At 33.0% G+C, this 27,154-nt stretch overlaps 2 protein-coding genes across 2 annotated transcripts in view; both read left to right on the top strand.

Moving 5' to 3' along the window:
• Nucleotides 1-6,925, top strand: part of LOC124355477 (dorsal-ventral patterning tolloid-like protein 1) — a 40,265-nt gene extending 33,340 nt beyond the window's left edge. The window contains exons 7-13 of the mRNA XM_046806627.1: nucleotides 162-336; nucleotides 452-583; nucleotides 710-849; nucleotides 1,727-1,910; nucleotides 4,242-4,361; nucleotides 5,487-5,611; nucleotides 6,636-6,925. Coding sequence (XP_046662583.1) covers nucleotides 162-336; nucleotides 452-583; nucleotides 710-849; nucleotides 1,727-1,910; nucleotides 4,242-4,361; nucleotides 5,487-5,611; nucleotides 6,636-6,844 — 1,085 coding nt within the window. The 3' untranslated portion in view covers nucleotides 6,845-6,925. The remainder of the gene's footprint in view (nucleotides 1-161; nucleotides 337-451; nucleotides 584-709; nucleotides 850-1,726; nucleotides 1,911-4,241; nucleotides 4,362-5,486; nucleotides 5,612-6,635) is intronic.
• A 786-nt stretch (nucleotides 6,926-7,711) lies between these two features.
• On the top strand, nucleotides 7,712-15,030 carry LOC124355476. Its single transcript, XM_046806626.1, has 6 exons — nucleotides 7,712-8,086; nucleotides 8,674-8,838; nucleotides 9,776-9,935; nucleotides 10,730-10,858; nucleotides 13,114-13,258; nucleotides 14,410-15,030. Exons 1-6 carry the CDS (start codon nucleotides 7,844-7,846, stop codon nucleotides 14,600-14,602), a joined length of 1,035 nt encoding a protein of 344 aa, XP_046662582.1. The 5' UTR covers nucleotides 7,712-7,843; the 3' UTR covers nucleotides 14,603-15,030.
• The last annotated feature ends 12,124 nt before the right edge of the window (nucleotides 15,031-27,154 follow it).

The raw sequence follows: 27,154 nt of genomic DNA, 5'->3' as shown, positions 1-27,154 counted from the left end.
GTACAATTTCTTAAATTTGTAAAAAAGTGTAACGTTCTATAACCAAACTACTCCTGTAAATTTATTTTCATAAATCAATTTCATTCATAATTTGTTTAAATATTAATTTTAGTTATATTACGAAAACAATATTTAAGAGATCATTGCTTACTTTGTTGCAGAGTGCGATTGGGTCTATCAGGACTCATGGTGCCGAGACTCCGGACCCTGCAGGTTAGCCTCGCCAGGATACCCAGGTCTGTACGGCCCTAACAAGCTGTGCAAGTACCTCATCACCACCAGTTCTTCTCACACCAGAGTGCGCATCAAGTTCCATTCACTATCGCTACCTCCAAAGTAATTATAATAACATTACATTTTATTAGTAAGACATCTGCTATAACAGTGATAACTATTTCTTAGAATGTGTTTACCACACTTGTTATCTTCTAAAATATTTTGTTATCTGTAGAGATCACTGTTCCACCGACTTTGTAAAAGTGTATCACGGCTCTTCAACATCGAGTCCTTTGCTAGCCACACTTTGTGGTAACAGAAAACAAGAAGTCGTCCACGCGGGACCAAATCTCCTTGTACAGTTCAGGTAACACTTTATAATCTCCATCAAGGAAGCCTTAAACTAATGCTAATTTGATTGCGATATTTGATAAAATTGATCATTTTCTTGTGTAGATTGCAACAGTTCCTTAATTGATGTGATGTATCCCAGTTCAGGTCCGTTGGTGAGCCCCTTCCACTACAATGGGTTTGTGGCGAGTCTCGACTTCACTGAGAGGCCGGTAACCACTCAACCCACTGTGAGGACCACTGTCAAGTCCACTACTAGAACCACTGAGACCGCCTTGTTAAGTGGGTATCAAACACACTTGTGTCACAGTTGATGTTTCAGCCAGCATTGTTGTTCGAGTATTTCTTTCTTAGACCGACTTCTATATTTTGAATCTCCTGCATTTTAAAATGTGGGATTTGTTTTGTGGTACAATTTTACTTCATTTTCATTAAAAATTAATAATAATTTTTGTACAATGTTAAAGTTTTGGTTTTTGAAAGAAAGTTTTTACTGTACAAATTGTAATATTTTGTGTGCAGGAAATAAATTTAATATTATACCTAATTTATGTTGAGGTAGGTACAAACTATAAGTACGTAATGAATTATACTATCTTTTTTATCTCCTAGTTTTGAAATCTACATATTCTTGCTAAAAATTAATAATTATTAGTTTATACCTTTCTAAAATATAGTTATTTTTATACGGTTTGTGCTATTTTCTTTGAAAATATAAACTGCTATAAATTTCTATTATATTAAAAGGTGTCATATCAATGTGGTTCACGCAAAATATCATATTAAACTTGGCCTAGTATTATTTTAACAGTGATTATGAATATTGTGTGATGATAAACACACATACACATTGCGTAGTTTTGTTGATTCAAGTAAACTTATTTTCTTAGACTCTGGGTACCAGAAAAATGGCAATTTGAGCAAATATTTCAAAATAATCCCCATAAACCACGGTATATTTTCCTATAATAGGTAAGTGGATGATTTTAAAAAGGGATCGGACATCCTTACTTTATAATATCCTAACTGTGGAAGTGAGGATAATTTTTCAACATCATGATGTAATGATATGATAACCTAAACACTATTAAAACTAAAGTTTCTAAAGATGAAGCAGTTTAAACTGTGTGAAATTCAGTAACTACTGTATGTCTATCAGGTGACGCTCTCTGGAACTCGACGGGCCAGCCGCCTTGTGAACTACTATACTACAGTAACCAATCCCGTAACGGGCTGTTTGACTCCAGGGGTCTGCTGCAGGAGTCACAGCAAAACTGCAGTCTCATCTTCATCGGCGGTCCCACCGACCTTGTGTTCATTTCTCTTGCTAACTACAACCTCAGGTGAGTCATTAGTATCTTTGCCATATTAGGTGGTCTCAATGATAACTTAGTCGGTACCTTATTACCATTGCAGTAGTTTGAAAAGAATTTATCTAATGGTTCATGATAGATTTCAAATTTACGCAATAAATATAATAAACGCTAACATAAATTATATACATTATACATTTAATAATATAAATATATATATAATTATTTGAATATTTATATATTGCAATATATAATACTGACTACAAATTTCAAGGATACTGTCCAGTAGTACCTAACAAAACTGTAAATTTCTTCATAGTAATAACAAAATAGTTTATAGTACTAACTTCCACTTCGAGCACACATACTGTGAAGAGGAATACATTTTTCCTCACTAAGTTATTGTTACGGATTTGCTTGAATGAAACACTAAGCACTAAATATTTATTAATTTTACAAATAAATATTAATATAATGCCTGCTTAAAAACTAGGCTGGCTTTAAACAAACTACTTGTTTATAAAAATCACTAACTGTAATCAATTTCACAATCCACTATTAACTAAATTAACTGATTTATTACATACGAGTCTATTTACCACCGACACGATCCATGGTTGTTCACTCAAATTCAGCTGCCACGGGTATTATCACTAGTTCTGACAATTTACATGTTCACGTCTGGAGCTAAACTCTGGTCGCTGCGTTGCTCAAGCTCCTTATAAGGCCACTGGCGCATCCAGGACACACTAAACGGGTGGAGAAGGGTCACAACGATAAGGAGGGGCGTGAACGGCCGCTACCCCTCCAACAACGCTATTCATATATTACCCCTTTGTATCGAGGGGCGGCCCGCCTGCCCGGAACATTCCACCACATTCTCGTAACATTATTAACTTTCTATTATTTATTGCACGACCTTAAAACATGTCCAGAAAGTATTTCTCTCTTTCTATTACTGCAACCTACTGTATATGTTTTGCCCGTACCCCTCTTCCTCTTATGATACGTATAAAAAGCATTATAAGTCAAGAACTCTTTGGTGCAAAGTTTTAAAGGGCAAAGGGCATTGGAAATTTAACAATGTCGTCAACAAAGTAATCTTTTTTGTATTGAAATTGAATGGCAAATATAGCAGGTACGTCACAATTTCACTTTACCAGTAGTTTACAATAGGTAATTGGAAATAGAAGCCAATCACTTGAATCGATATATAACTAAAGGAATACATCATCTCTAGCGTAAGATCTACTCGTTTACGTCAACATTCAGGTGAGATCGTGTACATCGAGTTAAACGTAGTTTCATTTCTGACAGTTTTATCTGAACATTGTAAAATATACTATATTTACCTTATATTATATATATATCTTTGACGTCAGATACATATATCCTAAATTTTCTTGAGAAATACAATTTTATTTTATGGCCATCGAACAACAGTGTTACTAGGAATCTAGTTTGGGGTATTTGATCGGTATACAAATACTGCTTTTAAAAACCTGTTGTCTTAAATATAGGAATCTGCAAATAATTGCAATAATTATTTGGAATCTTTCAATAATTATGTTAATTTTTCATAAATATCTAATTTATACGGTATACGCATAACATTACTAGGGTGGGAACTATTAAGTAAATGTGAATGTTGAGTTTAGCTCCAGTTTACGTTCCTCTTAGTACAGCTTTTGTAATCTGACCCTGTCACAGATTTGGCTCCTGGAATAAGGAGTCCGGCTATCGTAAAAAGACAAAACAAGTCAGTAATGAAGAAGCTCAAAACTAAGTCTTTACATCGTTTTTACATCAGAGACACCTATATTCAATAATGTAAAAATATGGAGTAATCTAGGTGAAGAGATATTCACATTGTCTCATCAGGAGCACAATTGATCAAAATTCGATACATTTTTTCTGGCTAATTTTTAAATTGCGGTAGTTATCATTCAAGTAGTTACGTTATATTTCTTAATAGGCAGATTTATATAAAGTCTACCTAATAAACACAAGAAGGAAAAAACAATGCCTTATATTCACTGATAATATACATACAATAAATACGCTTTAGTATATTTGAAAGCAATAATTTATATTTCATCGTAGAAAAAAAAAACAGTGATTAATAAATATTTATATTCTCAAACAGAGTGTAAAATTGTATTGTACATATAATATAACATAAAGCAAATCTATGTACTATCAAACGAAGGTTTTGGAATACAAGCCTAGTATATATTTAATGTTCAAGTCATTTTTCGTAATGTGATTAGTTTCATCATACAGGAAAGTAAAGTGATTGTAGTTATATTTACATAATCTTTTCCTGCACAATGTGTAAACAAAGGTTTATACGTTTTACAGGCCGACCTCCTGCAGATCGTTCGTAGAACTGTATGACGGCTACAGCAAGAATGCGCAAGGCAGCCTCATCAAGCGCATCTGCAGCCCGATAGCGAAGCGGACAAGAGACAATACCGGCAGGTGATACGTCTGGAAACTAATTTGTTCGCGGGCTCACAAAAGTTCAAGAGAGATGGGACCTCTTTTTTGTTTGTTGGGTTTTTCATCGCCTGTCTTTTCTTCTTTGAAATTCAGGACTTTCATTACATTCTGTGATATATTGCATTGTTTCCAGTTCTTTTCTCTCTTATATTCCGTTGTTAGATTGAATAAATAATATGTTTTACCTTATACTCACACATAAATACAGGAATTACATTTGCATGATGAATAATAGCCTTTATATGAATACATAATCTTTAAATATGAAATTTAGATGCTACATCCAAAACTTTCCCAAATATTGTAAGATTAATTATCATGTACAGGGAATAGTGAATTGATGTCCTTTTACTACCTAATGTTGTACATGTTTATTAACTACTCTAAAATTAATTTAATTTACACCTTTTTCTACATTGCTTTTTTATAATCCAAATCTATTATTAGGATTGATTATAAAATTTGGTATAAAGCTTCTATGTGTGTCTGAGAGAGAAAGAACTATATTTTCGTATAAATAAATAAAAAGTTGATGTACAAAAAGGTTGTATTATGTCTTAATGTTTGACGTGTTTATTGTTATTGCTATTTCCTTATGTATTCTTTCATTTAAAGAAGCATTGAAGAACGTCAAATTAATAGAATGCAAAAATACATAATTCATAATATGCACTGGATAATATTAATATTTAATGAGCGTATTTATGTTATTTATAATAATTGATTACATTTTTTCAGAAAAAATGTAAATAAGAGTAGAATATGATTAAATATCTTATAAAAAGATTAAAGTATAACAAAGTTCCTATTTATAGGTTTCAAAAACGAAACAGTTGTATTATGTCGTAATGTTTGATGTGTTTATTGATATCCCTATCTCGTTATGGATTTTTTTATTCTAAGAAACTCCCGAAACAAATCATATTAATAAAATAAATATACACATAATTTATAGTTTAAACTGAATAATAATAATTTTTAATGAGCATATTTTTATTATTAGTAAAGATTGATTATTTTTTTCTAGAAAAAATGTAAATGAGGGTAAAATATTATTCAAAATCTAATAACAAGATTAAAATATAACAAATTTACTATTTATAGGTTTCAAGATAGAGAAAACTACATTTCTACAGGCAATATTCTCCAACTAAACTTCAGACGATCTGTACCATCTGTATCTATGGAAAACATGGAGTACTTTCAAGGGGCCTTCCTTTTCCATGATGGTAAGTTTGAAACGTATTACGGTAATATTTTAAAAATTATGTAGATAGACATAAAATAGATGATATAAAAAAACAAATTTACTAAAAATACAAACACAACTGAAACCGAATAAATAATTATATCACTTACACTTTTTTCTATGTAAAATTTAGTTTTATTATGTAAATCTAAATTATTTACATCTTTAGATACTGTTTTTAACTTAAATTAACAAGTAAAAGGATAGTTTTATACTCACAATAATATGTAAAGTATTTGCAAGTAAAATGACAGTAGCCTACTAATTGCAATTATTATTTAAACTATTGAATTATTATAGAAAATTTATCTCTTATCAAAACGTTTAGTACAGTACAAGATAATTAATTTTAGATTTGTTGTTAGCTATTCGAGAACAATTACTTACCACGACGAAACAATACAATTGCAGAATAAATACATTTGTTAATAAACTGAGTATGGGAATTTATAATATGGTATAGTAACATATGTGATTTAGTAATTTGAGTTATAATATTAAAGATTGTCATACGACGTCACACAACGCAATGCCTATTAAGTAAAACAGACACTGGTGCCATCAGCTAACTAGGAGTCTGTTCCAGAGCTGCTGCATGGTACGCCAACCCCTAGCTCCCTGTGTGACGTGGAGTATCGCAGTCACACCAGCCACTCCCGGGGCAAGCTGACAAACCCCGGAGAGACGGAGATCTACTGGACCGTAGATGGCAACCTCGAGTGTATCCAGAGACTGGTGCCTTCGGTGCTGCATGGTACCCCTACTATATAGATGGCATCGAGTGTATCCAGAGACTGGTGCCTTCGGTTAACATATGTTCCAGAGCTGCTGCATGGTACGCCAACCCCTAGCTCCCTGTGTGACGTGGAGTATCGCAGTCACACCAGCCACTCCCGGGGCAAGCTGACAAACCCCGGAGAGACGGAGATCTACTGGACCGTAGAAGGCAACCTCGAGTGTATCCAGAGACTGGTGCCTTCGGTTAACTACAACATATGTTCCAGAGCTGCTGCATGGTACACCAACCCCTAGCTCCCTGTGTGACGTGGAGTATCGCAGTCACACCAGCCACTCCCGGGGCAAGCTGACAAACCCCGGAGAGACGGAGATCTACTGGACGGTAGATGGCAACCTCGAGTGTATCCAGAGACTGGTGCCTTCGGTTAACTATAACATATGTTCCAGAGCTGCTGCATGGTACACCAACCCCTAGCTCCCTGTGTGACGTGGAGTATCGCAGTCACACCAGCCACTCCCGGGGCAAGCTGACAAACCCCGGAGAGACGGAGATCTACTGGACGGTAGATGGCAATCTTGAGTGTATCCAGAGACTGGTGCCTTCGGTTAACTATAACATATGTTCCAGAGCTGCTGCATGGTACGCCAACCCCTAGCTTCCCTGTGTGACGTGGAGTATCGCAGTCACACCAGCCACTCCCGGGGCAAGCTGACAAACCCCGGAGAGACGGAGATCTACTGGACCGTAGATGGCAACCTCGAGTGTATCCAGAGACTGGTGCCTTCGGTTAACTATAACATATGTTCCAGAGCTGCTGCATGGTACACCAACCCCTAGCTCCCTGTGTGACGTGGAGTATCGCAGTCACACCAGCCACTCCCGGGGCAAGCTGACAAACCCCGGAGAGACGGAGATCTACTGGACGTAGATGGCAACCTCGAGTGTATCCAGAGACTGGTGCCTTCGGTTAACTATAACATATGTTCCAGAGCTGCTGCATGGTACGCCAACCCCTAGTTCTCCCTGTGTGACGTGGAGTATCGCAGTCACACCAGCCACTCCCGGGGCAAGCTGACAAACCCCGGAGAGACGGAGATCTACTGGACCGTAGATGGCAACCTCGAGTGTATCCAGAGACTGGTGCCTTCGGTTAACTATAACATATGTTCCAGAGCTGCTGCATGGTACACCAACCCCTAGCTCCCTGTGTGACGTGGAGTATCGCAGTCACACCAGCCACTCCCGGGGCAAGCTGACAAACCCCGGAGAGACGGAGATCTACTGGACGGTAGATGGCAACCTCGAGTGTATCCAGAGACTGGTGCCTTCGGTTAACTATAACATATGTTCCAGAGCTGCTGCATGGTACACCAACCCCTAGCTCCCTGTGTGACGTGGAGTATCGCAGTCACACCAGCCACTCCCGGGGCAAGCTGACAAACCCCGGAGAGACGGAGATCTACTGGACCGTAGATGGCAACCTCGAGTGTATCCAGAGACTGGTGCCTTCGGTTAACTATAACATATGTTCCAGAGCTGCTGCATGGTACGCCAACCCCTAGCTCCCTGTGTGACGTGGAGTATCGCAGTCACACCAGCCACTCCCGGGGCAAGCTGACAAACCCCGGAGAGACGGAGATCTACTGGACCGTAGATGGCAACCTCGAGTGTATCCAGAGACTGGTGCCTTCGGTTAACCAGAGCATATCTCTTAATGTAAGTAATCAAAAAGAACAGTATGAAAATACCAAAATAACAGTTTTGGCAATAAAAAAACGACTAACTTATTTTACGATGATACTTATACTATTAAAACCAGTAGCAACATAATTTACAAATTACTGCAGTTACTTTTATTGTAAAATACAGGAGATATATTATGTTAGCTTTTAGCAAATAGTACAAAATGGATGACAACAATTGATGGCTATGACGAATGATGAGAGATAAATAATTAATGACTGAGTTGGCAATCCTACATATTATAATTATCTTATTAAATATTATCCCGATTGCTAATTGAATTGTGTGTTTGAATATAGAAATGTAAAAAAACGATTTTAAACGATTATAGGCACTAAAAATGCAGTTATTTGTTCTTCAATGTCTTTTAATATTTTACAATCAAACTTGTTTCAATACGCCAGTTAATAACTTTAAAAAATTTAAAAAAATAATAAAAAAATTAAAATAATTTAAAAAATGTTAGTATGAAGATCGTGTGAAAGCCATTCATGCTATATCATTTACTTGTGTACTTTAATGGACCAATGTCTCTACATGAAAGAAATATTGTTTTTCAGATCGTTTCTCTAAGACGGCTTTCCGCCGACACCCACTGCCACACTGAGTGTGGGGATGGTGGGTGTAAGTGTGTGACCAACTTGCTACCCTTAGACCATATGGACCACCTGCAGATATTAAGTGACACGGGGCAACCCTTATGCTGTATATGTGGACCCTTTCAGGTTAGCTATTGTTGCTTGCTCGTAGACGATTAAAGTAAGTCCCTATTGGTTGACTGGTATTCCATTACGATCTTTTTTAAACGATTTTTTGTCTTCGTTCACAATTACTTAGTGATACTCAAGAGGTCGATACTCAAGGTTATTTTTGAGTATCTTTGATGTCTTAATTACTCTGAGGAAGGATGGCTCAGTAGTTTTACAAGACCGTCCTATGCAGTTCAGCCACAAGCTACAGATCTGAGCTAGTTGTATTTACTCTACGGATGGTATGGATCCTAATGTGGGTTTTCTGAATCTGGTCTCTATTGATGGTTCGTAATGGTGAAATACTTTAATACCATAGAAACTTGTATATTTTTTTATTTAAATTTTTTAACGTAAGATTAAATTTTCTTTTCCATTTACCCTGATCAATCCAACAACCATCTGTGTATTAAGCAGCACTGAGTTTATTAAGTACTTGTTTGTGTTTTAAAACAAAAATATTTATTTAAATAAAAAAGTAATAGCTTTATTATATGAATGGAATGTATTTAGAAAACTTCAATGGATCACTGTGCTTTCATCGAAGACACAATGGTTTTTAAAGAGAACAAAAAGGTAAAAGTAAGATAAAGACCAGTAGTGAAATATATAGCAGGCCAAGGTGTAATATTGAGTTATTAGAAATGTCTTTAGTGTCGTGTTTCATGAAAAAACATTTTATTATATCACTCACCGCTTATCGTGTTTTCTACCTATTAAATATGTGTTGTTCAGAGATGAAAGAGTTTATATTAAAAATCTATTTAAAAAATTACAACGCCAAACTTTAGTGCCAGGAATGATTTAACTTAAAATATTTCACTGTTGCGTTTGGATGCAATATGCTTAAAAATTATAATTTTATGTTAGTTTGATTATTATACTACTTTATCCCTCGTGTGGTGTGTTGCAGGAGGAATGGTTACCTGTGGGGGTCAGGAGCTGGTCACCGCTCAGTCTTGTCTACTACGTGGCGAGGTACAATTGGGCCACCAAGGGGTTCGAGTACGAGACAGACTACAGATTCCATAATGACTACGTTTGTGGTCACCATATCATGACTCAGCATTCAGGTAAATTCTACTTTCGTTTGTAAGACTCCATCTATACTTTTAAAATGTCACTTACAAATGTAACATTGTGCGCAGCCGGTTCATGACTATCATCAACGGTTTCAAATCATATCTAAAATTAATGCCACAATTCAAATCTCCATATATTTCCAACGATGTTAGAGCAAGATTGTTTGGTTGAATATTTTTGTGACTATACATGACTCTTCTACAGAGCATGGGTGAAATATTTCAATATTTAATTATGTTAGCAGTTTCCGTAGGTTAGTCTTTGAATCGGAAAACTGATAATAAAGGTACCCGTTCCGCCGGAGCTCAATCCCGGATATCCCACTTCCAGGCGAGAATGTAAACATTACTCCTCAGAGCTCTTTCTTTTTGTAAATCAATTATTTTATATTTGCCCGTTTATATATTGGACCAGGATAACATGTACAACTAAATACCTACCATATAAAGTACTATATTAACTATACATACGTATATGTATATCTATCCATATCCTTATCTAATATGAAATACAGAGGTCTGAACTACAATGAATAATTTTCTTTACATTTTCTTGACTTATTTTTTAATAGAAATTCGTACTCTATTAAACAACCATGTTCTATTGTTTAATAATAATAATGCATGCTTTAATTACAGGCTTTGTTTCCTTTTTACCCTCAGTATTTATGATGTCTTTATGTATCATACTGTTTGATGTTTGAAGTAATATATATGTGTTGGCCTTGTTGAAGTGGTTAAGTTGCTGCGTTTTCACAAAACGAAGTAAAAATTAATGTTTTCAGGAGTAATTAACTCCGTAAACATGACGGCCCCCACACAGCTGAACTACTTCCTGCACCAGAGCTGCACTTGGAAGCTAGACTCTAACGTGGAGAGGCAGCTCACTATTTACATGTACAGTCATCAAAATAGTAAGAACTTTGGATGAACAATACATTATTTTTATATATTAAACATTATATTATCAGCTTTGAGTGTGTGAGTAGGAAAAATATCGTAAACTATTCAGTTTGTTCGTTATTATTTGTTGCTATTTAAGAGTGTGCAGACTGTACTCACTATATTATCTCACTTATTAAAATATCATATACTTCATGACATATTTTTCTTTTTTACATTGTGTGGGTAGATATAAGCGGGTGTACGTGTGCGCGCGTGCGTGGTTGTGAGTGTGCTTTCGTATGTTTGTGTCCGTGGCTACCTTTTTAATGCAAAATGATTAAAAATAACAGTCTTTTAATATATAAATTTTATATACTTTTTCAGTACAAATTGAAGTTTTTACTCTCTAGATGTTTATGTAATACATTTGTTATAAATACGAGTATTGGATTCGCGCGCGTTTCCAATGACCCAATAATAAGGTCATTTTTGTTTGGTTCATAACAGCTTATTACTAAAATATCACAGTTGTTGCTTACGTAGTTATTCTCAATAAAGTAACCAAGTGTATATGAAGAGTAAGTTAATATGAACAGTTTTCCTTATAACATCTACAAAAACGCAATATATTACTTAATTCCAGGTTGGTTATTTACGATTGTTTACACTCGATAATTAATAATATCGCTTTCAGTTAGAGGAACCTATTTTTAAGATAGTGTAAATCTCAAATGCGCATATCCTGCGGGTGCCAAAGCTATCTGAAACAAGAAGTACAGAGTGATCAAGCGGTCTGTATTCTAAACGTCATTTTACCAAGAACAAAACTATGACAAAGAAAGGAAATGAGAAATGGACGCAAACTTTTTAAGCGCTGCTGGGGTTCATTATTTTCAGAATGAGTAGCACCGTCAATCACTATGGCAACGTTACGCCCGTGGGCCTTCTTCCCCTCTACCCCTCCATCTCTCGCTCACGATCTCCTAGACTCATGACGTCAGCTTATTGGTCTAAATATTTAAACATCCGTCATGTAGGAGAATGTTTACTTACTCCACTATTATTACATCTCAACAAGTTGTTTAAATAATATGAAAGTTGACCAATGTTTAAATTTGGATCACAGTTGGAAAATAATTTTCAGCCTGTTATTTATTCTGTTAACAATTTTCGAATACAAAGTTGAGAATTTAAAACTAGAAAATTACTTGTACAATCCACCATTAAATAGTACATAGATAGTAATACTGTTTTAAACTTTAGTACATTAAAAGTACTTTTTTGAGGTACAAACAAATATGGTATATATTTGTTACTGTGGTAAAGGTATGTTTTGAATTAAAATTATTTATAAAATAACACTAATAATACCACCACTAAGTACTACCAAAATCTGATTATCTAAACAATAAAATAATCTATATAAATTCTGTGACATTAAAAAAAGATAATCTGTACTAGGTTAGAAAACATGAACAGAAACTGGCAATAATAATAACAGCTAAACACTATAATATAAGAAACGGTTGAAATTCATCTTCCTATATTACATTATCAATAACATTTTCTTTTTTTACATGCACACAGGCACTTATTCACACGCTACTGTTATTGATAAGTATATAATTAAAATGTTATCTCTAAAAATAAACGCTATGTAAAATGTATCAAATTTAAAGCTATATGCTTTAAATAGTTCAAAAAGTTCTTGCCAAAAATATATAATTTTGTATATCATAATTTTTTATGATTACACTGGCCTAGCCATTGTGAGGCTGTGTTAGATAAACTAGATATCATTAAATATATAGAAAAGTAGTTAAACTGGCTCTAGGGACTGAAATAATGTTGTGATTGTCACAAGTCATTTACGTTTTCAATTTAAACACGATGAGTGACTTTCTATGAGTTGTGACATCTTAAGATGTATATACATGTTTAAAATCTTTATTTGTAGAATATGTAAATGTACACACAAAGAATAAACGTCTATAGGGTCTTTTTTAATCACCCGCCTCATTTATTGTAGAAAATTTGTAAAATATTGAACAAAATTGTACATTTATATATCAAATATTTATAGAGTTCAAGATTTGTTCAACAAAGTTTGTAACAATAAACTTTTAAACATATAGTAGTGTAGTTACTACGAGATTGTGGAGTATTGGTATAATGAAGGAAATAAACTTGCCTAACAACATGTCTGATTAGACAAACTAACCGATATTGTTATTCTTGTACAACTAATCACTTTTATATTATATTATAAATTTTACGTCCACAGGGCCGTGTTCTGCGTGGAACTTAAGCATCCACGAGTACTACGAACAAGGGCCTGAACACACAGGCAAGGTGCTGCATACGTTCTGCTCAAGAGATGGTCCTAAAAACTACACACTGCCCTTTAAACTGAATATCGTTATTATAAGGTAAGACGATGTAAAACAAAATCTTTTTCAACGCTTATTGCCATACATGTATTTGTAAAGTATAACTGATTGCCTTGTAACGTATTTATAACATAAGCCTTTTTGACGTGACTACTTCTTTTGACGGGCTATGGATGTACGTTTTACACGGGGGAAAAACTTTCGTCACACATTACGCCTGTACGTTCTGTAGCCGCTAGGAGCGGGCCATTTTGTCGTTACTGTGTTTCTCCCCTCTCTCCATTCAGTAGTTATCAAGGCATGCTAGTGAGAGGATACTGTCACTCCTTGTTAAATTGACTTCTTTGGGCGGGATATGGTATGTTTTCCACTGGTGAAACATTTAATCCTGGAAAAATAGCATTTCTGTTGATTATAATTACAACTTTTACTCAATAGCATAGAACCTTATTTTATATTCACTTAAAAAAAATTACGAAAAAATAAATTTTAATACAATTTTTTTTTTCTGAAGAAAAATTATAACCATTAAATCACTTTTTTAAAGATAAATTAAATTTCACAATTTTAAACGAAATTAACAATTTTATTCCAGGATTTTTATTCTTTATTTCATTTATCATAAACCTATAATTTAATTTTTAATGTATAATGGCAATCAAAATGAAGTAATTATTACGGAAATTGATAGTAACCAATTTATACAAAATAATATAAAGGATAATAATGAAAATTTATTGATACTAACATAATTGATATTTATATTAAAGTCAGTGATTTATGAAATATATATGTAATATATGAAATTTAAAAACTATTACAAAAATATATTTGCAATTAATATAAAATATAAAACATTTTTGTTAAGGAATTTAGAGTTAAATATTATTTTAAAATATAAAAAAAAACATATAATAATTAGGAAATGTATACTCACAGCTCGTTATAACACGTAGTCAGTTCTGTTGGTCAGTCTTCTGACTGCCTTTAAATTTTTCGTGTTATACATCATTATTATTGATAAGAATACTTTCAAGTTTAAGAAATTGAAAGTGTTGTATCTTACATTTTCAAATCTGATAAAGTGAAATGAAAGGAAGAGAGAAAGATTTTCATTACTGACAGAACGATAAAATGTATACAGAGCCAATACGTGCACAAACGTACTAACCACGTGACATCTTGTACAGGTTACGTGCGATGACAAACACACCACCTCAGTTCAGAATAAAATGGCGATCACAAGTGGTGCGTGCCAACACGAGAACGTCGGGGTACATCCCCACAGCAACCTCGTCTACCCCCCGTCAGAGTCAGCTGTGGGGACGTGGCGTTACCATGACAACGGTGCTGTTGTGCTTGGCGTGGGCCTCTCTCAGCTGAACGGTTGACGACCCCTCCCGTCTCTTTGATCACGCCACGTTGCTTCTGCATTCTTCCAATTTCCTCTCTTTTGTCCAGTTAAACTGATACTCCTTACAGCTCGGATAATACAATATTTACATAACGATTTAACGCCACAATCTCGTTATGGGCATAGCATAACAGTTCTGAAATGTTAGTTTAATTCTGACTTATTTGTTGAACAAGGAGTATTGGAGTTTGCAGACACATTTGTATGACGGAAAGACTGTAAATGTCACTGTAAGAGTGTGCCACACCAAGAAACCCAGACTTTAGGGACTTGATCACCGTGCTCTGGAGCTCACCATTATGGAATCTCCTCACACGTCACCACGCCTAGACTTAGATTGTACGAGTTCCTGTGATACCTGATTGATTGTTATAAAAAATAAAATTCAGAAATAATCTGCATTTCTTATGTCCTCACACCATAAATACAACTGTAAATATTAGTTAGTAAGAGCATAAGAAACCTATAATGTAAGATTTAATGAATTTATTTGTTAACATGATAGAAAAGAAGAAATGGTAAGTTATTTCATAATATACCAACAAATATGTAAGTCATTTGGATAAAGGTGGTGAGGAGAATACGAAAAAAGAAGACGTCGTATTCTCAGTGTTTCACTCCTCCCAGTGCTTCTCTAGCAACCTAGTTTCTTTTTTCAAAGCATAGAGACAAAAAGAAAGATAAAAAACTTATTCTTGAAAATTTATTTATTAGAGAACCTATAAACAATTTGTTTGAATTATCCTACAGCCAGTACTCACAATATTTTTCTCAACCATTTACTCTAATAACATACTATTAAGGTAAAATTTGGTAGAAAGAAACATTTTAGACTGAACTAATACGATTTTATGATTTGCGATCTTTGTACTTGTCATTGTGTTTTAAAGTTATACGGGTATATGAGGCAATGTTGATATAAATGGCATAGTAATTGAACTTTATAATTATATAAAAGATTATTATTGAATTTTCGTAACATTATTTAACCACCTTCATTGTTAAACATGTGAGCATACCATTGCGAAATGAGAAACTAATCCGTGATTAGCGCTCGGTTAAAGAGAATACATTGTAAAAAGAGCCTTTTTAATAGATTATTTCATTCTGTTAGTAATAACATATACTATAAAAACAGGATCTTATTTGTAATTTTATCATTTTAGATAACAGAGGAAAAAATAACGTTTTTCATAAACTTTAGTTAAATAATTTTTGTTTTGCTTTTATTATAACCACTTTAATAAGCATTATTATAATTTATAAGTACAATGTTACATAAATATTAGCTCTGGTAACTCCTAGGTTCTCCTTCACCAGGGGGATTGACTAACTTACAATTGGTCTAAGGAAGTTAGTACCGACACCATATTCGGAGGGTGTGGCCATGCAGGGAGCTCGTGGTTCCTATGGATCTCAGATCCACAGTTTAGAAGCAGAGTTCACTGCCTTTTATAAAATGTCCTTGTGGTAGCCTTCGTCTGAGGTACAGATAAAGAAGGTAACACTTTCATCCCCACACTCAAGGCAGTTTGAAAGGTGTTGGAATTCTTTGTACTCATAATTATACATTCATTTCTTCATTCAGCGAACATTAACTGGATATCGACTAATTCCGGCACCTGATATTTGGTTTTATCAGTGAGGAAATATAAATGAAACACTATTTGATACGAAATACTATCTTAATAGGATCAAAAAAGTGTTACTAGTTGTTGGATTCCAGACCATGAAAATATCGAGAGAAATTACTCCTTAGTAAACTTAGCCTAAACATTGAGTATTTCACAATCTCTGCCATTCTTGGATTACAAATGTGCTTAACCTTTAACATGATTTACATTAAACAAAAAATATGCTGAGGGAGAATGTTGCTGGTCCCAATATATTTTAATATCATAATTTATTGAGGTTAAAAAAGTACTATATGATCTTTTAACAGATCGTTATCTTCTTTGGTAGCGGACCCAATAACAAAACATGGATATCTAAGAAAATATCTTGACGTATACGGCCACAAGCACATGTACACACCTGTTATATTTTTTGTAGGCCGCAGAATGTATGTAAATCGTGAATTGAATAATTTTGACTTTCGTGTGTTACTAGAGGAATATTCAGTCTCTTTTAGTTGAGGACGGTAAGTTCCTTAGTAAGAACTGGTGGTTTCTTTTCAGCAATTTTGTATATAAATAAAACCTCTAATTAATGTTCTTTAACATATAACATAAAATAGCCTATTTTATCCAAACAACACTTTTATCCATGTAGTATGAACAGTATTTATAATTGCTTATTAGGCCTTGAAATTTTGAGAATGTTTAACTCACACCTACATATCTGTGTTTAGTGTCGTGACATTTCCTTTCTCACATAATTGGTTCAAATCATTATTTCTGCATGTGGAAATTTATATGTATCAATATATGATACATATATTGATACATATAAGATATCAATAATTTTACAAATAATATAAGCTAATTATATAAATAATTGAAATTGAAAGATCTCTATGGTTGTTATACATGTCTGCTTAATGCAGTAATCATTATCAGTAATACAACACCTTAAATCTCCAAAAAATACATTTTAATTTAAAATATTAGTGATTGATATACTTATATGAGATCATCTGTTTATTTGTTCCTACCCATCGTTCAGTTTCTTCAGTGAGTAACTTATCCTTACTTCCTCCTGGATATTCCTAAATTCTCTTAATTTTTAAACATGATAATTTATTTGGTGAGCGACAGATGTAATACGGTTTGGAATACCGGTGGTATGTTTTGGTACTAAATTTACGAACGATTTTAATGGAATAAATCATCCATTAAAATAATTTATTAAATTATTACTCATTTATAAACCAGTATGCTTTTCAATATTTTCATGTTTGTTCTGTTGCTATGTGTATTTAGGCTACGATATTCAAATTTAAAATTGTGGGAAAAAACTATATATATATAATATATATATATATATATATATATATATATATATATATATATATATATATATATATATATGTAATCAGCTATATGTTTTTACAAAAATGTTTTGGAATTTATATAGTAGTATATCATATTGTATCAATTTTAAATAGAAGAGAGGACTTAATAATAGCCTCCACTAAAGTCATGATTCATTTCAGTTCAAAAGTGTAAACATGGCACAAATCCGTCTTACAAGTAAGTACAGAGACGAAGAGAAACAAAGTAAGAGCCGTGTGAAAACTCTTGAGACGTGCTTCAGAGAACTCTTCCTTTACTGACAAGAGAAAACTTCCAAGTGCTGCGCTATTAAAGGAGTCTCTAGTATTCAATATGTCTGTACCACTTTCTCGACCTAATATTTTCACCTTCTCTCTACCACCCTTGACTTTCTTTTATTCAACGCGTGCACAAATTTATCAATCTTTTGTTTATATAAAGTTTATATATTATTTACAAATTCTGGTTTTATTTATCTGGTATAAACTAATTTGTGTAAAACCACGTAGAAACAGAAAAGCAAAGGTCTGTGAGTGAACAAAAGATAATAATCGCCTCCAGCAACGAAATAAATAAAACTTTAGAACAATTAATGCTCACTGTAATATCTTGATTCTCCGCATTCGTCCTGTACAGATAGTTAACTTGAGTATTACAAGAATGCAACTCATTTAAAAATATCAAGCAATCATGAGAGGATGGATTTTAATACTACAAATTTGTGTCATTCCTGGGATTCCAAGAAATAAGAATTGAAATTTGTGCATTTAAGAGCTGTTTGAATAATTATGTATTATAGTAATTTTTAACTAACCTTGGAATTTAATTAAGAGATTTTAAAAAGTTCATTTAGTTATTTTTTAGACTATTTAATAATACATAAATATTTATTTTGTGATTAAATATAATGCACAGGTAAATACATCAAGGACGTAACGATATAACTTTATGGGATGAGTAAGTGGTTTCTTAGCTTTTATAAAGTAAAGTAAAGTAAAGTAAAGATGTCTTATTTTAACAGGCGAAGTTAGGGCTAAGAAGCCCTCTCTAACACTTAACCTGTGGACCAACGGCTTAAAGGTGACTTCCGAACCACCACCAATGGTCGGGTAGGCGGGCTGCTTGCAAAGGACTGGATCTCTCAGCGGTCACCCATCCAAGCAGCAGCCACGCTTGACGTTGCTTGATCCGGTTATCTTGAGATAACCGTTGCACCCGCTACACTGCGCCATTGGGGAATCTCTATTTTATACATAAAGATTCTCATATTTATTTATATGCAAAATAATTTATTTCCAATAATAAGTTACAGCTAAAGGTTTTTTGTAAATTCAAACGCATATGATCGACAGTAAAAGAAACATTTGCCTAGCAAATGTGTTCTCTGTAAGAGGCAACATGCATTGTATAATAAAGCCTATATTTATCACTTATCAAAGGACTTCCTTTGAGCACATCTTTATACTCATATTGTTAATTGGCTATACTACTGCTGAATAATACAAATTTCGGATGCATGCAATGGTGGTTTAAAATTAATACCTATAATAATCTTAGACTTTAATTAATATACCTAAGACGTACTAAGTCTTCAAGAATGAAGAGTGGTCCTTATAAGATGAAACTAGAGGATACTTACTCAGAAATATTGCCTTTAAAATTAGGTATCATTTACCATGGGCTTCCATAAGAACATTTTACTGCATCCTACTCAGGACGTCCCATATGAGTGATAAAAAAATTACACAAGGCACCAAAGGATGGGTAAAACCATACCCGTATACAGAAATTCAACTTTTTCTTTATCCAATCAACAAATAAAATGGTTGTTCCACACATTTCCAACACCCTGTATATTTTTCTCCTTATATTCTTAATATGTAGTGCACACATGCATTTTATATACGCCTAATTTTTTTAGGTCATACGCTAGTTATTATCTTTTAAGTGAATAACAATATTACTGATGTTGCAATGAAGTAGTAGAGGAAATGCAATACAAAATACTACTCAAGTCGTATTATAAAAGCAAGATACAGTTTACCAGCACAAGACAAATACATCATTTAAGCATTCCAGTGTCCACCATTCCCAAGGGAGAGGTTCACAATGGTCACTTATACGTAACAACTCGCAGCTGAGGTAGTGCCTTAATCCATCTGTCACTATGATTCCCCACAGAAATAATTTAGCAAATGTCTCTACTTCACACGACAGTTTTTGCAAACCGTCAAACAAATAGTGTTATAAAGTATGTAAATAGTAACAGAAGTAATAGTTATAGTATACTCTTCCACACACTGGGGTTTACTATCTATAACTTTTGTTACAAATATTCCGACCTAGGCACCCTATAGTACCTAATCATAATAGGTTCGGGAATATGTAATCTTCAATGGGAGCGCTTCACGTTTTCACTAATGGGCCTTGAAAACTAATATGCCCTTAAAGGAAGGGCATGGTCAATTATCTGACTCTTGCTTCTTTCTATTTAGTTCCATTAAATTGTAGTACTGGTTATGACCTTGAGTTGTCGCGAACTTCTTTAAATGTGCGTTAGATGTGATATAACCTAGAAGAAACATATTAAATTCTTAGTATGTCTATTATTATTCAATGTTTTATGACAAATTTGAATAGGATACATACCAGCTACGCTATACACTGAACTTCCAGGTTTAAATAATATTCTTTATATACGGTAAGACAAGGGAATCTTTGTCGTAGCACTCAGTTAAAAGCGTCGCAACTTTTGTAGTTTGGTGCATTAAAAAATAACACTTAACACTGATCTTCTGTTAGTGCCAAATTACGAAAAAAATAAGCTACACATTAACATCAAAAGTGATTCATTGCGTAATCACTTGAAAATGTTGACCGTGTCGTGAATTAGTTACATGAAGCGGAATGTAACGATTTTATGAGAAAAGAACTCCTTTAATGCAACCTGGTATCGTGGCACCACATAAAGAGTTACATAATACTTCAGAGTGCGGTGAAGAGTTGTAAGACTCGACAAGCCGGTCCTTGGAATAAATAAAGAGGTAGATATAACATTGCGAGCGTCATGTTAGTTCCTCTTCACAGGTCTTTGCAGTCAGGCTTTAACAGCTTTAACAGTCATAATGTTAGTATTATAATATAGTAACTGAAAAGGACACGCTTCGCTGTGGCTTGGTCAATATGTAATTATATTACGTACACATTATGTTTCATTATGCACTGTATTAAATTAAAGTACCATAAATAGTAAGAAAGTAATTGTCCACCTAATGAGACAATGAGACTGCCACTTCATCTAGATTACACTATACTGTATCTTATAATCTAGGTGTCTCTGATGTTGAACCGATGTAAAGTTTCATTTTGAGCTTCTTTCAATCTATTCAGACAATCATGACTCCAGATTCCAGTTGTCACGTCTGAGATAAAGTCAGATACCAGAAGGTGAATTTGAGCTAAATTCAACACTCAACGTAAGTAATATCGAAATTCATTGTTGTTTACATATACAACATGAATCAATTATTCACGGCTTCGCCCACAGTTTTCTAGACTTTACACTTGCATGAGCATTTCTGGTTCAAGTGAATTATATTTCTCTTGCCAATGTTCAATTGGCCTTGTTGGAACGATGAAGAAAATATGGCCAAAAGTGTACTTTGTCTTTTATACCAACATTACAGTACTAACCATTAAATACTTAAAATTTCCTGAAATGTACAGTTATAAGTATATTTTTATTAAAACTTAAAATTCTTCATCTTCATAATTTATTACTTATTGCTAAACAGCGGTTACAGAAAAGTTTGATATAAGAAGTGATTTACTATCAAACTTACTTCATGCATTCAAGACTGTAAATATAAAGAAATTATTTTTAAATTAACTGAACATAAATAGTTGTCATAAACTGCACTGTTAACTGTAATAAAAACTTTACATGGAAAAGTTAATTACATATAACAGGATGTAGAAGTGAATACAACCGTTTATTGATAAAAATAACTTTAATTCGCAATAAAACAATTTGTGTTTATTACCCGATATATAAACTATCCTATCTTTTAAGTCCGAGCAAACAATACATGTCTATAAATTTTCATTAAAATCTGTTTTGTGGGTTCGGAAATTAGCGTAAACGAACATTTTGAGTTTTGTAAAATTATTATTACTCGTCGAAGTATAATTTGTTGCACCTGGACTTTAATTACATTTACTGGCATACAAATAGTTTATACACTGAAGATAAATATTACCCTTTTAATAGATATAATTATTGAGTATGCCAGTGTGATAACAAATCACAGCTATCGCTTGCTATATTACTTTTTACGCGTTTCAGATAAACACCCATTTCCTTTATAAGTGATGTTAATCCGATAGAACCTAAATTTTTATGTGTCTGCCATGAGATACATTCCCGAGCTTTGTCCATAAGCACTTAATATTTGGTATTTGAATAATAGTTAAATGTAGCCCATAAAAGAATTGTTCAGTTCTGGCAGGTTTATACGTTCAAGTTGAATCTACACTAGGTACAGTAAATATGTTGTGTCACTTACATCTGAGCAACCCTATGGATGTCCAGGAGGGCAGTCACTAACGGAAAATTTAGAAATATTCGGGTGGAAGGGTGAATCAATGGGTCAATTCTACTGCGGAGTATGACTGTTGGAATTTGTTGAGCTTCCTTCCTGTTAAAAATGTTTCTAGCCTGGGTAAGAGAGAGTGCTGATATCTCTGTGATATAGCCCCGCTGTCACTCGCCATGGGATCTGGGCAGGAGGTAAGCTCTGCCTACAATCTTCCTAATCTTAAATAATTTGTCACTCCTGAAGCATCCTTACAGGTCCTTAGGAATAATTGAAATAAGAAATGTCTTAGCTACTTATTCTAAATGAAAAATTAAAAAGCCGTAAACGTACTGTAAATTACGTGATAAATTAATAGTGTTAATGTATAAATTAGTTATAAAGTTAATGGCTTTTTTGTCGTTTATTTTACTAAGTGTTACAATGAGAATATATTATGTTCAGTTTATCATTTTCTTTTCAAAATGTAGAGAAACCATTACTTAGAAATCATATGTATTTGCAAAATCTGAATTTCATTGTTTTCGAACATTGTATACTAACAAAAAAATAACTGTTCATTTTTTAAACTAAAGAAATATATCTTAAACATTAAGATGTAAAGACAAAGATCACGTGTTTAAAATACGTAACATGTTTTGCTTCATGGCTATGTTTGAATTATTCAATACAACACTATTACAACAACAACTACTACTTCACAAGAACGCCATCATTTAATGATGTAAGTATCTTTAACATACAGGTTATCATTTCTTTCACAAACTTGATTGGTTTAATGGCTTCGCTCATTACCAATTAATTAATTTGGTTTGATATGCGTATTAATTGAGAATAGTGATAACCCCATAACTTAGTAGATAATGATGGATTAAAATGCAATGAGATTTCGTAATTCAAAAATGCAACATTTTACAGTGTACATTTGACACTACAAGACTTGTAAGGTGAATATATAACAGGTGTATGTCCTAAAGCTTAGAAGATTGAGGATCTAATACATAAACGAAACTTACCTCAAAACCGACTCTGCAATAGGTCTAGAATAAATGTTCAGCTTAAACATTTCACGGAATTTATGCATCCATCTCACCAAAGTTTGAGAAAGCTGACAGTTTTTACCAGTGCTCTTACGAAAAATAACATTATTCTAGTATGCTTTGGTATAATGGATAAATACTTATAATTGATGATTTGTATATTTCTTATAGAAACCGATCATTACATTAAACATTAATTTATAGAATTCACTAATTCCATTGAAACAAGTAAAGCCTTTAGTTAAACTGTGAATAGCCAGCGTATTAATAAGTGGAACATTTAGGGATCACTGTTATCAATGTACGTTCATTTAACTAATTAGCTTTACGTGAAAACTCCTATTGGATTATGACATCATTGAGTGGGCTAATTTTGTTAATTAGTTAAACACCCGTATATGAAATTATACCAAACATACATTTGAATCAATGATGAACAAACTTACAGTGTGAACCTATATTGAAACTATTACATTGGATGAACCCATTATGCACTATATAATGTTCTGTTATCCGTGATACCTTATTATTAAGACTACATATTTGTGTATATAAGTTTTGTAATAAGAACGTATTACTATGCAAATATTTAAAATAAAACTTTGTACTTCAATAAACTGTATGCTTGGTTCAACGTACACCAAAGTTCATTGCATTAAATTACTATGAAATAAGTCAAAATATAACTATTTCAGTTAGATACGTGTGATTTTACAGGTACGAGACGTTTCACTAACATAAATGACAAGAGTATAAGTATTTATATTCTTAATTCATTCATATATTTTAAAATGAATACATGAGGATTGTGTTGTAGACAATTTTCATTCTGGTATTCCATTTTCGGCCAATAGAAAACCAATGTAATAGTTATCATGACAGATTTCCAGTTCACACAGCGTAGAAAACAGTTTGGAAAAACTTATTATTATTAACACATTTTTTGTACGCTGTGAAATAAAATTTTCAGTCAAGAGATCTTAAAAACGAAACATACTAAACGTGTAAGTATAACATCAGAAGTTTTTTAAACTAAAGAGCGAATCCAAAATATCTCAAGACAATTTTTTGTGCTTGCAATTTCTTGATGCATTGTGAACTGAGAAACCTATACAATACATACCACTTGCTGCTCAAGCCTTGACGTAAAGTATCTTACCATAACGCTTAAATTAACCGCACATACGTTAAGCATAACCGAATAATATATTAAGTATAATGGTTTATGTTTAAGTTTTAATAGGCACTCAGTCAATCCGCCTTTGGTATTCATGATAGGAAGACTATATATACCTTATAATTTTCAAACCTTGGTTTATCGGCTCTCTGGCCTATTTTCTTTATTGAGATAAACCTGAATGCCTACGGATACGAGATTGGGACTGGGCAGCGAGAGTAATGTATGCCAAGGATGCCTATCTAAACTAACGTTTAACTATCATACAGAATAAAATTAAGATATCGTACCAAAGTGTTGTCTTCTTAATGTTAACGCTTTTGTATTATTAGCAGATCATAACATCATTTATCCTGTGTAAGTATAGTGGTTCACCTTCAAAGAGATGAGGCTGCTGGTCTCAAAAGGTAGTGATACTGATTCCTTGTGTCACTGAACATGTCCGAGAAACTCACGAATAATGTACTACCAGTCCCATACTATAAAGAGGAAATGTATTTCTCAGTTAAGACTGTCAGATGTCGTCAAGACTGCGTAATGTTTTTCCTACAAATGGACCAAACAATCTGATCATGAAAATAAGATTTTTTTCACAACATTTGCTATCATTCAGTGATACAATACAATCAGTAAAACACTAATTGATTTGTGTTACTAATTGTATTTTATCACTAAATAATAACCAGTGTCAGGAAAATCATGTTTCCTTTATAATCTTTCATCGCCAAAAACAAACTTCAAACAAATAAATCTGTTCAACGTAGAAAACTATGTAACTTGAACAGTGAATTCAATGAACAAAGCATACTTCCCTTCCTGTGTGAAACCAAACCATTTCATCCTATTATGCTTATTTCATGTTGTATTATTTTAACACTTACACAGGAAACGGATAACCTATATTACGATATTTTATACATTTTTGGATGTTAAAATGATAATAGTTTAGATTAAATGCATGTTTTTATCTTTTTTTAATCTGTGTCTGTACATATACATATAGACTTAATTGGAATGTACAGGAGTTGAAACACGTATTTATTATGTTATTGTTCTTATATCCATTAAAAAATGTGTTTTAAGCTATATTTAGTGTGACTTTAAAATATCTTCTCTCCTCTTTTCTTTTCATTGATATTTTGCAGAAGTTATAAAGGACTGACATTTTGAAACTATTAATTACTAAATAAATCGCTGACAGAAAGAATAGGCTAAACAAAGTCAAATAAACTATATCTCTTTGTATGTTTTCAACTATTGAATTATATACCTGAATATCTACCTTCATTTTTGAACATCATATAGGTAAAAACACTTTAATAAATGTGTACAAGAAATAAAAATCTATAATTATAAGCGCATAATTTCTGAAAATATCAAAGTCCTATAGCCAAAGCGTTGATGTTGACACAGGATTACTCGTTTTCACTCGAGTGTGTTATTCACAGTAACGCTGAATAACAATAATAGTAACAGTCGTCTCATGATCACCTCCGGCTTTGATGTTTCACTGTAAATTACAAACTGTATTTAGCACTGTTACTAAAAAAATGCATTTACTAAAAAGGCTACGATTTAAAGGCCTTGGATTTTGAAAATTGCGTGCGAAGCTGCAGATATCTGCTAGTTTAAAATAAAACTATTATTAATAACACATACTGATATAAGAATATTTGTTCCTAAAAATTAGTTTTAATGCTCGAAAAGAATCTCTTTCCTTAAATGGAAGGTATGCAATATCATATCTTGAATGAAAATAAATGTATGTGCTATACCTAAGCTATAATATTGAGATTTTATGGAAATGTAGGAGAATAGTGTCAGGTACATTTTATATACACTATAAAACCAGCTGACGGAAACACGACCCGTATTTCAGGACCTTGTTATCCCAAACCCACAACATGTCAAACATATCTTGAGTTCTGTCAGAACACGATTCTTGCTAAATTATAAATAACTGTATCCTATGTTTTATGAAAAATAACGTATAAAAGTTTTATAATTTAGAAGCGAACTGTATTAATTCATTGTTGCATACAACTGTGTTCCTGAACAGCATCATATTAGCCAAGGTATTTAGTTCATTTTTTGTACCTCAACCACTAATAAGTGTAAAAACTTCAATTTGCTTTGTAAGAATGGCGATAAGAATTGTAATAAAAGATAAAATACACAGGCTTCCATAAAGTAAAAAAAATCAAATGTCATCTGACATGATCATCCATATTGTAAATAATATATTGGAAATTTCCCGTTTGGTATGAAGAAAATATTAAAAGCATTATTTATATTAAAATTACTGAAAGTATTATAGTAATTTTATAGACAGTTATGAACTAGTTGTTAGATAATAAGTGATTAATTTACTGAATTACTTTTCTAATATTTGGTGCTTAACATAAGTAGAAAAAATTATCATTTAGTTACGAGTTTAAAACCACAGCTTGTTAAAACTACACTAACTTACTAGAATTTAAAACTGCACTTGTATAATTGTATTCACTAGCTTTTATTCCAAAGTGGTGTTGTTGTTCAATTAGGAAGTAATGCAATTAAAACGGACCAGACCACCTTAAACAATAAGTTTTAATGATCATACCACTTTGTATCAACTACGAATCTCAATATAGATTGAAGTTTAACTAATAACAAATGCAATGGTTATAAATATACAATAATAAGCCTTTTAATACTTTTTTGTAAAGTAATATTG

This window comes from Homalodisca vitripennis, chromosome 2 (genome assembly GCF_021130785.1).
Source record: "Homalodisca vitripennis isolate AUS2020 chromosome 2, UT_GWSS_2.1, whole genome shotgun sequence".
Taxonomy (NCBI): Eukaryota; Metazoa; Arthropoda; class Insecta; order Hemiptera; family Cicadellidae; genus Homalodisca; species Homalodisca vitripennis.
The sequence above is the reverse complement of the archived record's forward strand: the minus strand, read 5'-3'. Positions and strand labels throughout refer to the sequence as shown.

Bases quoted from the DNA above. Each gene is read 5' to 3' on its own strand.
- LOC124355476 (XM_046806626.1), top strand. From the start codon at position 7,844: ATGGCAACCTCGAGTGTATCCAGAGACTGGTGCCTTCGGTTAACTATA. The intron at 9,936-10,729 runs GTAAATTCTACT...TAATGTTTTCAG, and splicing joins TATCATGACTCAGCATTCAG to GAGTAATTAACTCCGTAAAC. The intron at 10,859-13,113 runs GTAAGAACTTTG...TTACGTCCACAG, and splicing joins CATGTACAGTCATCAAAATA to GGCCGTGTTCTGCGTGGAAC.